Source organism: Sebastes umbrosus, chromosome 14, assembly GCF_015220745.1.
Source record: "Sebastes umbrosus isolate fSebUmb1 chromosome 14, fSebUmb1.pri, whole genome shotgun sequence".
In the NCBI taxonomy this organism is placed as follows: Eukaryota; Metazoa; Chordata; class Actinopteri; order Perciformes; family Sebastidae; genus Sebastes; species Sebastes umbrosus.
The window spans coordinates 30,198,931-30,216,451 of NC_051282.1; the positions used below are offsets into that span (position 1 = coordinate 30,198,931).

Genomic DNA, 17,521 nt, shown 5'->3' on the forward strand with positions numbered 1-17,521 from the left:
AAACCTAAAGAAGTTGTAGTTTTGTTTCCTAAACCTAAAGAAGTTGTAGTTTTGTTTCCTAAACCTAAAGAAGTTGCAATTTATTGTCTAAACCTAAAGAAGTTTCAGTTTTGTTGCCTAAACCTAAAGAAGTTGCAATTTATTGTCTAAACCTAAAGAAGTTTTAGTTTTGTTGCCTAAACCTAAAGAAGCCTTTTTGTTTGTGTTCAAAACGTGACGTTTCATCCAGTTTTACAACATGTTAGAATGTGATACCTTTAAGTTTTACTTTAACTTTTACAACGTAGTAGGCCCCTAATGACCCACATCTATGGTGCTTGTTTACTTAACATATTGTTTTATTAGGAGAGGATAAAAAAAAGACTAAATGAAACGCCCAGTGTCCATCACAGCAGTTCCCTGAAGTCACATGGTTTGCTATAAACTAAAACTGAAAAAAGAAAGTGAAAGGAGGTGCATAAAATATAAAACCTGTTCTTGTCAACATTATCACTTGACTTGGCACTCTGCACTCCAAAGCAACACAGGTAAAGGTAAGGGCTTTCTATAATATCTACAAACAAAGTAAATTCTCCTTATGCTATGATGATTTTGATTAAACGTGTTATTTTAGTGTATTATGGTGTTAGATAGTGCTAGAAAATGAAAAGAAATGAAACTTCCATGGTTCCAGTTTCTGTTTTATTTATTTGGTTTGTTTTAATGTCTTTCTCCTTATGACTTTTAAACTATACAGAAACACATTATATTTTATATTTTATGTACTGCAGAGTTGAGCCTTCACTTTTCCTTCTTTAATTAATTACTGAACTTGAAAGGAAAAATTGTTTTGACTTTCATTTAAATTTTTGTTAAATTGGGTTTACTGTCTTGTTGATTTTATCCGTCTACTGTTACCATCTTCTTATCCCTTTGTCACATTTTAACTGCTAACACAGTTTGCATAACATGTTTTATGTTTTTTATTAATTATTTGCATTGTATTGTTTAGCTTTTCACAATCTTTAAACATCAACATTAGCAATTAGCCGAAGACACCGGCACCCGGTCGGTAACGAGACAATAACGTAACTAATTGAGGAGCCCCATCACTTCACAAGATACGGGAAACCTCTGTTGGTCTGGAGGAGCTGCAGCAGTTATTTCTGCACAAACGTCCACTGTACATTCACTAGATATTCTCAGAGCTAAACTAACTCTTCTGCAGTGTGGAGTGAGCGCGCGTTCACGTCTAGAGGTGGAGCGAGACAGCGAGGACGCGCGCGCTGTCTGAGTGAAGGAGAGCAGGCAGCGGAGACGAGGCTCCAGCCACACCCGAGCGCGCATATGCAAACGCGCATGTGTGCCGACCTGCTACACAGGGTCGGCGCCAGAGTGTTAGGGGGGGGGGGCAATCAGCTTTGACAGGGGGGGCATTTTTTTCACTTCTTCTCCAACCAGCTGCCACCTTATTTTGGTTTCTGTTTTGAAATGAGGAGGTACTGGAGGCTTCAGATAACTCCTCAGGCACGCCCTGCGTCAAAATGTGCACACACACGGGTGCCGAGATGCAGTTAACAGGGAGTTAAACAAAACATTAATCTAACAGTCAGACTAAATGTGGATGTTTCACTCATCAGTTGTTGTCTCTGCTCAGCCTACTGTAGTGTAACATTAGTCCATTGTTTTATTCCATGATACTGAACAGAATAATCCAAACAGGTAGAAGAAGTAAGATACGAGAGGAGCACAGGATGCTTTTTACTCTCTTGGTCCTAATTGTGCTTTAATGCACCAGGATTGTAGGTCTACTTTCTCTCATTTTTTTCTATTGAGCTAGATTTAAAAAAACAAAACAAAAAAAACAACAACACGCAAATGGAGCGGATCAAAACGAGGCTTCTTACTGAAATATTGTAGTGACGGCTCATAGTTTCCATAGTTGTCTCTTTGCGTTGTGTGTTCGTGTTTTATTTGAACCATTAGTGAGGTGGCGGTTATATTTTTTGACAGGTAGCTCTTAATAAAGTTTCACTAGTGAACTTTATTACATATAACTGCGAGCGTCAATGCCTGTGCTGAAAGTGTCAGTAATCAAGTTAATATTTCCATTTACATCCAGGACAACTGACCCGGTTTTCTCGGCTTATTTTATCTAAACTAATCAGCCGTTCCTCTCAATATGAGTGACAGGAAAAAATAGGAACCGTGTGTCCGATAGAAGTTCAGACAAAACGTCGTGCCGCGCTGTGCAGCACCGTGTTGCTGTGCAGCACCGTGTTGCTCGCGGCCAGTTAGGACACTCCAATAAAAAACAATGTAATTAAGCCCAAGTACATGTCCTAGTTGTTTCCAAAATGCAAAACTATCCCTGTTTTGTGCTTTATTTTGCATTGCAGTGTTAAGTCCTTCCATTACCAAACTGTATGACTTAATTTTACTAATAGCTTAACTGTTATTTCAGTTTAGTTTTTTGTCAGGAGAGAATTCAGCTGAGGGGTCACAGTGACCTTTCTGGACGGGCCTGGACCCCCAAGGCCCGTCCCTAACGCCGACGCTGCCGCTACATTTATACGCTTAAAAAGTTACAAACAGTCCCTTTTAACATTTAATTTTAGACAATAAGGAAATGACTTCTCCTGAACTTTTTATTTAAATTCATGCATATTTACATGTAACTGTCTTACACTGCAGCGCAGTGATGGGAAGCGGTAAGTCTTCACCTGTCACAATTTCAGCTCGTAAGATGTTCCAAATATTGCAACCGTTATTAACATTTTTAATAATGCTAACATTCACAAAAATGATGCATGATGTGGATGATGTTATAAAATACAGCTTTGTCTCACTGTATGTCAACATAATATCTTTCTCTTCAGCATTATTCTGTCAGCCATGGAGAGCTATGCCGAAGTGAGTATAAGTTGTCACAATGTTGTGCATTCAACCATAAAAAATAATACAGTATTTTATTCTAATGTTTTTTTCTTTGATTAAAAGGGACAACCAGGAGGATCTCGATTTTGTGAAATCCTACCAGCCTCAAAACAAAGAAGTCAAACGTTTCAGAATTCTGCTTTATGGACCAGTCGGTGCTGGCAAGTCCAGTTTCATCAACTCAGTTGAAAGTGTTTTACGAGGCAGAGCTGCTCGTCGAGCTTTGACAGATGCAACCTCTGGAAGCAGCTTTACCAAACAAGTATGAATAACTGTTGATTTAGGTGATTCTAAAGAACAGTTTAACACGTTTATAACTCATCAAAACCTTAACTGAAGTGAAAAGCATTAAGGAAAACTGATCATATTAGTGCATTTCCACTGATAATTACAGTTTAGCTTTATACTGTGGTCCGCTGAAAATTCTGGATTCTGATTGGTTGGAAGGTGTGGATTAACATTTAGTAACCAGACAGTTTAAAGATGCAGCTGTAAAATATTTGGGCCATATTTGCCATATCATATGTGGGTCACATAAGGCTCACACCCAGGTTAGCCAGTGCATACTGTGCCATATATTTACCAAAACTGGCCCAGATATGTTTTAAGATAATCGGGCCACATTTGCTGCATCATATGTCGGCCACTTTTGGTTTACATCCAGATGAGCCTTTGTCGACTGTGCCACATCTTTGTCATAGGTGGACATTTTCTGTGTTTACCACATGGGCCACTTTAGGGTCACATCCAGATTACACATTGCAGAGAGCACCACATCTTTGCTGAAAAAAAGCCCACATTTGGTTTGGAATATTTGGGGTATTGTTTGCTATTGTAGATGTGGGCCACTTCAGGCTCACATCCATTTTGTCCGGGCCAGAAGAAGGCCAGCAGTGTTGCATCATTGCCTGAAGTGGCCCACATCTGGATGCTATCTGGGTGATGTCGGTAACTTTGAGCAAATATGATAAAAAAAGTTATTCTCATAAAACGGTCACGATATCCTGACAGTAGTGCGCGAGACAGATAATAATGTGTGTCCTCCTGTGCTCCTAATGGTATTTGCAAGATGTCTCCGGCTGATGGAAACAACCGATTAAACAGTCAATCTAAGATAATATAAGATAAAGACATTTGTCTTGGGCTCTAGGCTATATATACACTCACGCATGAACGTGCTTAAATTCACATGTTGAGTGTGAGACAGTAGTTCATTAAAATAATAAAAAGTAATAAAAGACAATAGTTTATAATACTAAAACCAGTAGTTCTTTAAAATAATAAAAGGTAATAAAAGACAATAGTTTTAAATACTAAGACCAGGTATAATCATACGAGATAATAAATGAACCGCCGCGTAAAAGCGGTAGGGCTCGCCGCCCAAGGACGGTGGACGCAGTGGGACCAGGCACTCGAGCGTTCGCTGTCCTGGAAGGAACTCTGGGGTACCGACCAGGGCAAGTTGTCCTTCCTCCTGCGGGCTGTGGCCGATCTCCTGCCAACCCCAAACAACCTAAAGATCTGGGGCAAAGAAGAGGACCCATCCTGCAAACAGTGTGGAGCAACCCTCTGTACCCTGAATCACATCTTGACTGGATGTCCTAAAGCTCTGGGTGAAGGCCGTTACAGGTGGAGGCACGATAAGGTCCTTACAGAAATTGCAAAATGGACAGACCTACAGAGGGTTAAAGCCAACACACACCAGGCACCACCACCACCCGGAGACATCGGTTTCCAAAGAGAAGGAGATAAGGTTACTAAGACAAGAACAACTGCCAAGAACCCACCATCCATTTTGCATCGAGCTTCTGACTGGGAGATACAAGTGGATCTCAAGAAGAGGCTCGTCTTTCCAGAAGAGGTGGCGGTAACCTCACTCCGACCGGACATGATTCTTTAATCAAGGAGCACAAAAACCATCTTGGTAGCCGAACTCACAGTGCCCTGGGAGGACAGGCTACCCATTTCTCACCAACTGAAAAAGGCCAAATACCAGGATTTGATTGATGAGGCCCTAGTCAAAGGTTGGTATGCAGCCTTATTCCCCATCGAAGTTGGCTGCCGCTGTTTCCCAGCAACATCAGTGCGCTACTTCTTACAGAAGATTGGTTTAGAACCCAAACAACTGAAGAAAGCCACTGGAGAAATAGCCACGGTAGCCGAGAGTAGCTCAAGGTGGCTCTGGTTGACAAGAGCCCGCAGTTGGAACCCTTCTGCAGGTGAAGGCTAATGTAGTCTCCACTGCCCCACTCTGGTGAAGCGTACAGGCTAAGGGGCGAAACGCTTATGACCCTGAGATACCTGCTGAAGATGCAGAAGGGTTCCCATCAATGTGAATGCTCTGACCACCTTGCCACCAATGAATGTTATTTAGAGGAGGACGTGCAACACCATGTCCTAAGTTGCTCCTGCAGTTTCTGCTTGTAGCAAAGCATCTCTGATGTTTATTTTCACCTGATCAATTTACAATAGATTAGGTATCAATAAAATTAGATCATATAATACTAGACCTACTTTTGCTGTTTAATATTTTGATAGACGACGGAATGAATTAATTTTTGTAAAGATTAAGCCAGCACATTGGCATTCTGAACCTTCTACCTAGTCAAATAGGCAGCACTGATCAAATATGAATCAATATTCTGTTACTGTAATGCCCATTTCTCTCCTCAAATGTTTTCAGAAACATATTTGAATGTACTGATTAGCTGTAAAATGAGAAAGTTTGCTCTGACCGGTGGGCGGTTCTTGGTTTTGGTTGGACTGTTCTCAACATGGTGGCCGGGTCAAAATCCTTCCCATGTTACAGCTACAGACACAGGGTTTTCATCCAGGAGACCGCTGTTTGTGTCCTGTGATCACAACATTAAGTTTCATTTTCACTTTACAAACGTAATAATTTTAAGCCCAAACATTTTTTTTTTCCTAAACCTAACAGGTGGTTTTGTTGCCTAAACCTAACAGGTGGTTTTGTTGCCTAAACCTAAGCAAATTTGAATTGAATTCACAATGTTAATGTAAATTGTCGCTAAGGGGTCTGACAAAGCATCACGTGACGAGTTTGGATGAGAATGTGGTTGGTTATATTGTAATTTTATGAAATCCTACCAACCTCGAAACAAAGAAGTCAAACATCTCAGAATTCTGCTTCATGGACCAGTCGGTGCTGGCAAGTCCAGTTTCATCAACTCTGTTGAAAGTGTTTTAAAAGGCGAAAATACTGGTCGAGCTTTGACAGATGCAATCTCTAGAAGCAGCTTTACCAATAAAGTAAGCGCAGCGTAAATTGTTGCCAAGGGGTCTGACAAAGCATCACGTGACGAGTTGGGATGAGAATGTGGCTGGTTATATTGTAATCTGGGATTTGCTAAAATGATGCAAATAACTACACCTTCTGCTTTACAGTACAAAACTTATAAAATCCACAAAGACCCTGAGAGCTTTTACTCTTTCATTTTCAATGACATCATGGGCTTTGAGCAAGGGATGGACAGTGGAGTTCCTGTGGAAGACGTCAAACTGGCCCTGAGGGGACATGTGAAAGAGGGTTACACGGTACAACCCTTTAAACTCTGACATTATTTAAGTTACATACTTTTCTTTTTTTACTGTTTTGCATTTAAGACTTATAAAACTTGACTTAAAAATTGTTTTCTAGTTCATTCCTGAAAGCCAATTGAAGGAGACTGATCCGGACTACAACTCATCTCCCACTCTGGAAGACAGAGTTCACGTTCTGGTTTCTGTCATTCCTGCCAGCACAGTAACTCTGATAAGTGACAAAGTTGTGAAGAAGATGAGAGACGTCAGAGAAGCAGCCAGTGAAATGGGTAAGAGCAGATATCACAGCTTGTGTGGACTAAAGGAGCCATATTGGGTTTTATGAATCAAAATAACAAATTAATAATAAATAATAATACATTTAATGTATAACGCACTTTACATTTGAAACAAATCTCAAAGTGCTACAAGGTAAAAGCATCAATATAAAAAATAGATAAAGAGCTAACATCATAAAAATAAGAGCATAAAAGCAGCAACCAGCAAGGTTAATTAAAAGTCTAGGTTCTGCTAAAAAGGAATGTCTTAAGTCCTTTTTTTAAACTCTCTGTAGTCTGTGGTTCACTCAGATGGTCAGGGAGGAAGTTCCATAGACGAGGGGCGGTGGAACTGAAAGTCCGATCACTCGTGATGCTGAGCTTAGTCCTGGGGGGAGGAGGCGGTTTTAGATTATAGAGCGGAGGGATCGTGTTGAGGTTAGAGGGGTGATTAGTTCTTTCAGGTATGGGGGTGGGGGGAGCAGTGCCATAGATGAACTGGTGAGTGAGGAGGGAGCTCTTGTAATCAATCCTGGCAGAGACGGGAAGCCAGTGAAGTTAATGGAGAATGGGCGTGATGTGTTCATACTTTCGCACTCTCATCGCTGTTCTGTAGATACTGTAGTCTTTGAAGACTCTTATTAGGGATCCCGATGAGAAGTGCATTACAGTAGTCCAGTCTGGAGGAGAGAAAGGTGTGGACTATCTTTTCAGCATCACTTAAGGCAAGCGTAGAGCGGAGTTTGGCAATATTTCTGAGATGATGGAAGGAGATCTTGCTGAGGTGTTTGATATGGGCTTCAGAAGGTGAGTTGAGGGTCAAATCTTACACCAAGGTTGGTGACTGATGAGGAGAGGGGAATCTCGTGACCGGAGAAGGTAATGCTGGTTATGGAGGATGACTGGATCTGGCGAGGGGCGCCAACAAAAATTGTTTCAGTTTTGGAACTGTTCAACTGGAGAAAGTTATGTTTCATCCACGCCTTTATCTCCTCCAGGCAGGCGATGAGTGTTGATTGGGCAGATGACGATGATGATGACAATGGCAAAGCTGTAGAGGAACGTGTGCGAGTGTTCACGTAGAGTTGCGTGTCATCAGCGTAGCAATTAAATGCGATATCATAGCGACTAATGACATGGCCAAGGGGGAGCATGTAGAACAGGGGTGTCAAACTCAATCACAGAGAGGGCCAAAATTAAAAACTGGGACTACGTCGAGGGCCAAACAGGGTCAACATTTATTAAACAGGATAGACAGGATATTGGATTAAGTGCAAAAATAAAACATATTTAGGTAGGCTACATTCTTCTTTTATGCACATGTGCCAGAGCCAGATGTTTGGCATCTTTTCTTGTTGCCAGTTCATTAACGTTTGGGGTTAAGTTCTGTGCCTTGGAACCCCCTCAAGATGGAGTGAAGGTGTGCATCAGTGAGACGACTCCTGTATGGGTTTTTGTTCATCTTCATCACAGAGAAAAGATGCTCACATAGGTACTGTATGTACTTCCAAACATGCAGAGCATTTGAGAAACATGTAGGCGGAGTTGAGGCATCGTTCCGGGGATGAATCTTGGAAACTGTGCAATGCCCACAGAGTCACACTTTGCCTTGAGTGTGCCATTACACTGGAGGTCTATCAGCTCTATTTGGATGTTCACAGGTGCTCTTTCCACGTCAACTGCATTCGGATTGCTGGGCAGTTCAAGTTTAAATTTATGAGCTGCAAAGTTTGCAAATCCCCGAGTGAACTCTGTGCCAAGTGCGCCGTTTATCAGCAAAATGCGCAGTCAGGAACACAGCTGTGGAGACATGGTTTGTCAGTGCTTGGCAACACGGAAAGTGACCCAAGTTTCCTTGCTGCATCTGAGTCTCCCACAGGCGCAGCTTGGTTTAGCGCAGTGAGATACTTCATTATGTCGCACAAAAAAGGCCAGCTCACATCGCCACTTTTCGTCACGGAGCTCTGTGGTGTCTTTACCTTTGCTTTCCAAAAACCGGCAGTTTCCTGGTGTATGATGCAGTGATACACTGTCATCTCACCTGCACATTTCTCCCGCTGCATCTTCTCCCACATCTTCCCCGCTAATCCCTTCTTTTCACCGCACATAGCAGGCGCCTCCATCTGTCGTCAGTCCCGTCAGTTGGTCCCAGGGCAGTTTCATTTCATTCACACATTTAGATACTTCCTCAAATATGTATTTTCCTGTGATTGTGCCATGCATTGATTTAATTCCCAAAAGTTCCTCTGTAACACATAAACTGGAGTCCACTCCACGGATGAAGATTCTGGGAAACAATTAAGAGGCTGGGAGATCTCAGACTGTGAGTAGGCAGTCGGGACAGATAGGGTGGAGGAACCAGAGAGGACAGAACGGATTGAGTCAATTTTTGTTTTGAAGAAGGCCATGAAATTATTACAGTGCTCTTCTGTAGTTTCTGTGAGTGAGGGGGTTTGTGGTTTAAGAGGATGATTGATAGTGGAAAACAGCTGCTTAGAATTTCCAGGACTGTTTTTGATGACGTTTGAGTAGAACTGTGACCGTGCCTCTCTAAAGTGGTGGACAAACTGCCCGCATGAGGCTCGCGTGGCGTGTTGTTTTTTATTTCGGCATCCATGTTAACAGGTTAGAGTGGACACACTGCCCGCATGAGATGCGCGTCTATTTTATAGAATAGAAGTCTCGCCTATTTTACACGCGAGCCGCTCGCGTCTCAGCTGCGTGTCCCAGCAGCAACAGACAGTGAAAGTGATCTATTGACAGTATATGGACATCATATCAGCTACATAATACAGTTTCCATGTCTAGACATCTGTAGAATATGTCACAGACAGTGAAAGTTATCTATTGACTGTATATTAACTTCATACCAGCAAGACTTTACTACAGTTTCGAGGTTTATCTGTAGAATATGTTACGGAGATGAAAAAAAGTTAAGTTAAGTAAACTTGTTTTTAAATCAACACTTCCTGCTTTCATTTCAAAATAAAAGCCCTCAGGCGTTTTTTCTATAGACAGAATCCCTTAATTTTTTAACACAAGGCTTTTATTCTGAAATATGAGCAGTCAGTGCTGTGGAACACGCAGTCACTTTGAGAGCTCAAAAAATTGATAAAATTTGGGGTTTAAATCAACACTTCCTGCTTTCATTTAGACATAAAAGCCCTAAAGCGGGTTTTCTTTGCACAGAATTCCTTCATTTGTTAACACGAGGCTTTTATTCTGAAATATGTGCTGGACAATGATGTGGAACAAGCAGTGACTTGGAAAGCATCATAAATGAATACAGTACGGAGTTTTAATTGTGGATTATTACTATTATTTACTAATTACCACACGTTTCTGAACCTTTCTCTGTCTAAAATAAATATAAATTATATTTATCATGAAGTTAAATGGCCATTAAAAGGCAAACTCTATGCAGAAAGAAAGGGCTGACAGCAGCAGCAGAAATACAGCTGACAGGTAGCTGACACGCAGCCGACAGGCGTCTAGTGTGAACACCAGATTCCTGCATCACGCAGCCACCACGCGACGTAGACGCCACGCGAGCGTCATGCGGGCAGTGTGCCTACGGCTTAAGGGACTTTGAGTAGGCCTTTTGGTGTTCCCAGAGGCTAGCTTGTGAACAGTGACCCCTGAAGCTTTGTAACACCGCTCTAGGGTACACCCAGCTGCCTTCATTTTCTGTAGCTCGCTGGTGAACCAGGGGGCTGAGCGGGAGAAGGTGACTGTTCTAGTTTTGACAGGGGCGTGACAATTTAGAATGCTGCTCAAGGTGTTATTGTAAAAATCCACTGAGTCATTGAACGATGAAAAGCTGCTTAAAATACTGATCAGGTTTCCGTCTTGACAGGAATTCCTCAACTGGCTATTCTCACCAAAGTTGATGAAGCCTGTCCTGAGGTGAAAGAAAATGTAGGCACAATCTATAGGAGCAAGTACCTGAAGGAACAGGTAGGTTTTTATTGGTGATTTTGTAATTGTTGTTATATTTGAAATCTTGGAATGCAATTGAAGTTAAATTTTGGTCACCGCTTTGTAATTTACTGATCAACTGAAATGTTGTTACTTAGGTCGACAAATTCAGCGTGCTGCTAGGCCTTCCACTGAACTGCATCTTTCTGGTGAAGAACTACGAGTCCGAAATCAACACAAATGCTTCCACTGATGCGCCGATACTGTGTGCACTGAGACAGATGATTAACTCTGGAGAAGACTTCCTCAACAACCTGTAGACCTACATACAGCTGATTCAAACCTTGTATGATCAAAACATGAAAAAAATGGCTTCTTTAAAAATTGATCATTATGTAATGTGAGGCTTCATTATATGCGTCTTAGTTGAGTTTGATTTTTTCTTTTTCCTATTTTACTTTCAAGATTCAAGATTCAAGAGTTTGATTTGTCACATGCTCATACAGGATGTGCAGTGAAATGTAAAGTGGCAGTGCTCACAGGATTGTGCAAAGAACAGCTAAACAACTATACAAATATATTTACAATGTAATAAAAATTGAAGGGACAAAGGTATTGTATTTACAGTAGAAGGGGTCAGTATGCAGTATTATGAAATGTTATTTCCTTCTGATATAGATATAGAAGATATAGATTCAGCATTGTTTGTGTTATCAATAGTCTTCATCTTTCTGTCACCATCTGCTACATGAGTAATTGATATACAAATGGATCTTTTGTGGGTGAAGTATTTCTTTAAGCACTTAAAGTATGCAATGTAGTCACTATGCAGTAGAATACCCCCTGTCAGTGTAATCATTATATGCAGTATCATAAATTACAGTATATCATCTGCAAAAAGGATGCTTTTTTTTGTATGTAAAATCAAGATTAACTGAGTACAACATCATTATTTCCTTTCGCTATAATATGAATTCTAATGATATATGTGATGAGGCATCAAACTGTGGAGAGATATTTAGCAATCAATGGAACAATAGTTCATTTATTACACAAGGGATATAAACCAATAAAAAAGTAAAAGTTTATTTCATCCGCCTTGTATTTTGTATTGTCTTTCAGTGCTTGTTATTTTGTAATTGTTTTTCTTTTTCCTTTGAAAGAAAGGAATTTACTTAATTCCCAGTGTCCATCACAGCATTTATTCTCTGTTGATACCGATAGGGGGAAGCGTAAAGTAAAAGCTGAACTAAACAGAAACCAAAACTTTACATTATGTGGTATCCTGTTGATAAAACAACTCTTGCTGTGGGGCATCAGTCTTAACCACTGCATGGCTGTGCCACCACACATTTTGCAAAAATGCTGAGCTCAGTTACAGTACTTTGTTGCCAGGGGATTTTCTTGGTCTTTGAGGGTTGGCTGGCCAAATATAAAAGGTGGATTCCTTTAAGTCACGCGGTTGGCTACAAACTAAAACTGAAAAAAGAAAACGAAAGCAAGCGCATAAAATATAAAATCTGTTCTTGTCAACATTATCACTTGACTTGGCACTCTGCACTCCAAAGCAACACAGGTAAAGGTAAGGACTTTCTATTATGTCTACCATCAAAGTAAATTCTCCGTATGCTATGATGATTTTGATTATACGTGTTATTTTAGTGTATTATGGTGTTAGATAGTGCTAGAAAATGAAAAGAAATGAAACTTCCATGGTTCCAGTTTCTGTTTTATTTATTTGGTTGTTTTAATGTCTTTCTCCTTATGACTTTTAAACTATACAGAAACACATTTTATTTTATATTTTATGTACTGCAGAGTTGAGCCTTCACTTTTCCTTCTTTAATGAATTACTGAACTTGAAAGGAAAAATAGTTTTGACTTTCATTTAAATGTTTGTTAAATTTGTGTCTACTGTCTTGTTGATTTTATCCATCTCCTGTTACCATCTTCTTATCCCTTTGTCACATTTTAACTGCTAACACAGATTGCATAACATGTCTTAAGTTTTTTTATTAATTATTTGCATTGTATTGTTTAGCTTTTCACAATCTTTAAACATCAACATTAGCAATTATTATCTTTTTTTCCACTAAGAGTCTTCAATTTTAGACAATAAGAAAATTCCTTCTCCAGAACTTTTTATTTAAATTCATGCATATTTACATGTAAATGTCTTACTTTGCAGCGCAGTGATGGGAGGTAAGTTTTGACCTGTTTCCAATTTCAGCTCGTAAGATGTTCCAAATATTGCAACCGTTATTAACATTTTTAATAATGCTAACATTCACAAAAAAGAATGCATGATGTGGATGACATTATAAAATACAGCTTTGTCTCACTGTATGTCAACATAACATATTTCTCTTTAGCATATTTCAGTCAGCCATGGAGAGCTATGCCAAAGTGAGTATGAGTTGTCACAATGTTGTGCATTCAATCATAAAAATAATACAGTATTTTATTCTAATGTTTTTTTCTTTGATTAAAAGGGACAACCAGGAGAATCTTGATTTTGTGAAATCCTACCAGCCTCGAAACAAAGAAGTCAAACATCTCAGAATTCTGCTTCATGGACCAGTCGGTGCTGGCAAGTCCAGTTTCATCAACTCTGTTGAAAGTGTTTTAAAAGGCAGAGTCACCGTTCGAGCTTTGACAGACGCAATCTCTGGAAGCAGCTTTACCCAAAACGTATGAATAACTGTTAATGTGGGATAACTGATCATATTAGTGCATTTCCACTGATAATTACAGTTCACTAATCCAATATTTAGCTTTATACCGTGGTCCACTGAAAATTCTGGACTCTGGTTGGTTGGAAGGTGTTGATTAACATTTAGTAACCAGACAGTTTAAAGATGCAGCTGTAAAATATTTGGGTCAAATAGTCACAAAATTGTATGTATTGATTCGTGTACAAAGCGTCAGTATGTGACGAGGTGGGATGTGTAGAATTGCAATTTTATCTGGGATTTGCTAAAAATGATGCAAATAACTACACCTTCTGCTTTACAGTACACAACTTTTAAAATCCACAAAGACCCTGAGAGCTTTTACTCTTTCATTTTCAATGACATCATGGGCTTTGAGCAAGAGACGGACAGTGGAGTTCCTGTGGAAGACGTCAAACTGGCCCTGAGAGGACATGTGAAAGAGGGTTACAAGGTACAACCCTTTAAACTCTGACATTATTTAAGTTATATACTTATTGTTTTGCATTTAATACTTATGAAACGCATTGTATTGTGCCAAATGCCATTGTTTAACTGCTCTGTTAAATAGTTAATATTTTAAATTGTTTTCTAGTTCGTTCCTGGAGGCCAATTGAAGGAGACTGATCAGGACTACAAGTTATCTCCCACTCTGGATGACAGAGTTCACGTTCTGGTTTCTGTCATTCCTGTTAACTCAGTATCTTTGATGAGTGACAAAGTTGTGAAGAAGATGAGAGACATCAGACTATCAGCCAGTGAAATGGGTAAGAGCAGAGATCACAATCTGTGGGGACTATGACTGTCAAAGTTAACATAATAATAATGTGTTAACGCACATTGGGATTTTTTGGGTTGCAGTTTTAAAGCTAGAGTGAAGATACTGGCAAAAATATGAAACTAGAAAACCTAATGAATCCATTAGTACCAACCATGTCATACTAGCTTGTCGCAAAGGAGGTTAAATAACGCTCCAAACTTGCGCTAAATTTTAGCAAGGAAAAACTGTCATGGCCATTTTCAAAGGGGTCCCTTGACCTCTGACCTCCAGATATGTGAATGTAAATGGGTTCCATGGGTACCCACGAGTCTCCCCTTTACAGACATGCCCACTTTATGATAATCACATGCAGTTTGGGGCAAGTCATAGTCAAGTCAGCACACTGACAGACTGACAGCTGTTGTTGCCTGTTGGGCTGCAGTTTGCCATGTTATGATTTGAGCATATTGTTTTATGCTAAATGCAGTACCTGTGAGGGTTTCTGGACAATATCTGTCATTGATTTGTGTTGTTAAATATAAATATATACATACATTTGCATAAAGCAGCACCCCTTTAAGGTACATTTTGAACAGATAAAAAATGTGATTAATCGTGATTAACTATGGACAATCATGTGATTAATCATCACGCTTTAATATTTTAATTCATTGACAGCCCTAGTGTGAACTTATGGTGCCATATTGGGTTTTATAAATCAAAATACATTTTTTAAAATTTTTTTATTTAACTTTTATTTAACCAGGTAGTACTCAAATGCTTAAAATACTGATCAGGTTTCTGTCTTGACAGGAATTCCTCAACTGGCTATTCTCACCAAAGTTGATGAAGCGTTTTCCAAGGGGAAAAAGAATATAGACAAAGTCTATAAGAACAAGTACCTGAAGAAAATGGTAGGGTCTTTTTTTTTTCTTGGAATGCAATTTAAGTAACATTTTGGTCACCGCTTTGTAATTTACTGATCAACTGACATGCTGTTACTTAGGTCAACCAATTCAGCATGTTGCTAGGCCTTCCACCCAACTGCATCTTTCTTGTGAAGAACTACGAGTCAGAAAGCAACACGAACGATGACACTGATGCGCTGATACTGAGCGCACTGAGACAGATGATTACCTTTGGAGAAGACTTCCTCGACAACCTGTAGACCGACGTACAGCTGAGGCAAACCTTGTATGATCAAAGCATGAAAACAAGCAGTAATGCACTTGTTATCTTTATGTTCATTTTCAAGCATGTTATTCATATACTGCAGTATTTATATCCAGACTGGTCTCCTAAAAATTACATTTCCACACAACAAAACTGCATGCGCTTGTCAAGTACATTTAGAAGGAAATGCCTTTTCTCCCGGATTACATTTGTTTTTGACGTATCACACTTGTATAAGGCCTTGGTTGTATTTACGCAAGGATGGTCGCACACATGAGCTAACGTTTACATCTTTTACACTCCATGTGGGTTTCTCCCAGCAGCTCAAAGTTCTCAATTTTTTTCCGCCCATCCACGTCCACGTATAGTTAGATAAAATGTTGGCACGGAACCCCCCGTGAAGGGCCGTGTCTGATAGTGTGATGACTTTGGCCGTGTGGAGACTCGCGACCTTTGCAGATGCAGCAAGCATGGGTGCCGTAAGTGAGGGGGGCCAAGGGGCCATTGGCCCACTTTACGGCCCTGTCCTACTTTCACTGTAAAAAAGATATTTCAGTCATTCCCGTTCACCCCGTGTGTGTCCAGACTAGAAGGTGTCAGAAGTGTGTTTTACTCTACAGATGTGCTCTCATTTTAATCTGGTCAGCAACCAGCAGTGACCAGCAACCGCTACCTGAAGTGAAGTGTTTATTTACGCTTCACGTCAATTTTTTTTCCGACATTATGACATGAGGTTGATGCTTGATAAAAAAGCACTGAATAATGTATTTATCCACATTTTGCAACAGGCGAAGCAGAGTGTGGATCTTTATCCAATCATAATCAACCATTGTAGCCTCATTCAAATGAACTCAAAGTATTCTGAGATCCAGCGCGCTACAGTTTCATAATGAACCCAAAATATTTTTACTCTTCACAACTCGAGGGCTGGCACTCACCGGGCACGTCGTCCGGTGCGCCGCGACCGAGGTCTGCTTTGAAAGGCCCTCGCCACTTCCCGGGGCCATGGACTTCTCGCTGTGCAGTGCGTCCTCTCTCCCTGCCGACTGTCCTTAGTGGAGGCGTCTGCGGCGATGTCGGCACCCCGTCTCGTTTACCATGCTGATGCTTAAATTGTTTACTAGAGCACCAAGTTCTTCAGAGATCTAGCCTCTTCATTTTGCTCTCAAAGTGCTCCAGATTGATGCATTTCACTTTAAAATGTTGAAAATGTTCGTCCGGGTGAGCATGACCCCAGAATGTTCTGAGATCACCCATCACAGTCTCTCAAGATCCTGTGCGAAACACTGTATTAGCCTACATCGTCCAAAGCTGGCCTCCCCACTTCAAAACTCACAAGGTCGGGACTCGGGGTGGATGGATGGGTCAAACAAACACGGGACTTTCACCCAGGAGACCTCTGTGTCCAGTGTGAAAACACTTATGTCACCTACGTTTGTTACGTAACAAACATATTTTAAAGCAGTGTGTAACATCTGGCGGCATCTAGCGGTGAGGTTGCAGATTGCACCCTCCCCCGTGTGCAAGGCTTGTAGGAGAAATACGCTGGCTGACGTGAAAACGCGATTGGCCCTATCTAGAGCTGTTGTAAGAGTAGCGTAGGTCATTTGGAGACTAGCAGAGTCAGTGTGTAGAGTGTGAGTGGTGAAGCAAGAGAGAGAGAACGGTGGCGAATGAATGCAGTGGAGCAGAAGAGAGACTTAGTTTAGCTTTGAGAATATCAAGTGAATGTTCAGTGGTAGTTGCAGTTTGTGCAGAAATAAATTCTGCAGCTCCTCAAGACCACCAGGGGTTTCCTGTTTCCCGGCGGCTGAGTGGAGTGACGGACGTTAACTGCGGATCACAGTGTTTTTTCCGTTCTGGATAGAAGACCCGCTCCATATGCAGATATAAACGGCTCATTCTAAGGTAACGAAAACACAACGATTCTTATTTTCAGGAGATTATATGCTAAAGAAAACAATAATATTATCTTATATTTCTTAATCCCCCAATTCCCAAACCATGATCTTTTACTTAACTTACCAAGTACTTTTGTTTAAATTCACAACATTAACCACGTTTAAAACTATCGTACATTTCTCTCTAAATGTAATCGAGAAGGCAGTTTCGTTGTATGGGAACGTAATTGTTAGGAGACAGGTTTGTTCATATATTATCATGTATATCATTATTATATTATGTGAGGCATCATTACATGCTTTTTAGTTGAGTTTGAAATTTAG

The 17,521-nt window shown here is 40.4% G+C and overlaps 2 protein-coding genes across 7 annotated transcripts; both read left to right on the forward strand.

Annotated features, from left to right (window-relative positions):
• The first annotated feature begins 401 nt into the window (after positions 1-401).
• LOC119501331 (interferon-induced protein 44-like) lies at positions 402-11,740 on the forward strand. Of its 3 annotated transcripts, XM_037791646.1 has the most exons (8): positions 402-533; positions 2,674-2,690; positions 2,859-2,892; positions 2,980-3,178; positions 6,322-6,471; positions 6,575-6,746; positions 10,591-10,691; positions 10,811-11,740. In XM_037791646.1, the coding sequence occupies exons 2-8, from the start codon at positions 2,681-2,683 to the stop codon at positions 10,970-10,972; spliced, it is 828 nt and encodes a 275-aa protein (XP_037647574.1). In that variant the 5' UTR covers positions 402-533; positions 2,674-2,680; the 3' UTR covers positions 10,973-11,740. The 3 variants fall into 3 exon arrangements, with proteins under 3 accessions (XP_037647574.1, XP_037647573.1, XP_037647575.1); XM_037791645.1 differs by lacking the exon at positions 402-533 and having other exon boundaries at positions 1,491-2,892; XM_037791647.1 differs by lacking the exons at positions 402-533; positions 2,674-2,690; positions 2,859-2,892; positions 2,980-3,178 and adding an exon at positions 5,890-6,186.
• Positions 11,741-11,995: 255 nt separating this feature from the next.
• On the forward strand, positions 11,996-15,834 carry LOC119501330 (interferon-induced protein 44-like). 4 transcript variants are annotated; one of them, XM_037791644.1, is made up of 8 exons: positions 11,996-12,228; positions 12,841-12,854; positions 13,025-13,058; positions 13,145-13,343; positions 13,668-13,817; positions 13,959-14,130; positions 14,937-15,037; positions 15,130-15,834. In XM_037791644.1, exons 2-8 carry the CDS (start codon positions 12,848-12,850, stop codon positions 15,289-15,291), a joined length of 825 nt encoding a protein of 274 aa, XP_037647572.1. In that variant the 5' UTR covers positions 11,996-12,228; positions 12,841-12,847; the 3' UTR covers positions 15,292-15,834. The 4 variants fall into 4 exon arrangements, with proteins under 4 accessions (XP_037647572.1, XP_037647571.1, XP_037647569.1 ...); XM_037791643.1 differs by having other exon boundaries at positions 11,997-12,234; positions 12,841-12,855; positions 13,023-13,058; XM_037791641.1 differs by lacking the exon at positions 12,841-12,854 and having other exon boundaries at positions 11,997-12,234.
• Positions 15,835-17,521: the final 1,687 nt, after the last annotated feature.

What these genes read in the sequence shown, in the direction of transcription:
- LOC119501331 (XM_037791645.1), top strand. Translation starts at nt 2,681, where the DNA reads ATGGGAAGCGGTAAGTCTTCACCTGTCACAATTTCAGCTCGTAAGATG. An exon ending in ATGTGAAAGAGGGTTACACG is followed by an intron (nt 6,472 to 6,574) that starts GTACAACCCTTT and finishes ATTGTTTTCTAG; the next exon opens with TTCATTCCTGAAAGCCAATT. An exon ending in GCAAGTACCTGAAGGAACAG is followed by an intron (nt 10,692 to 10,810) that starts GTAGGTTTTTAT and finishes GTTGTTACTTAG; the next exon opens with GTCGACAAATTCAGCGTGCT.
- LOC119501330 (XM_037791641.1), top strand. Translation starts at nt 12,015, where the DNA reads ATGCTGAGCTCAGTTACAGTACTTTGTTGCCAGGGGATTTTCTTGGTC. An exon ending in CCAAAGCAACACAGGTAAAG is followed by an intron (nt 12,235 to 13,024) that starts GTAAGGACTTTC and finishes ATTTCTCTTTAG; the next exon opens with CATATTTCAGTCAGCCATGG. An exon ending in ATGTGAAAGAGGGTTACAAG is followed by an intron (nt 13,818 to 13,958) that starts GTACAACCCTTT and finishes ATTGTTTTCTAG; the next exon opens with TTCGTTCCTGGAGGCCAATT.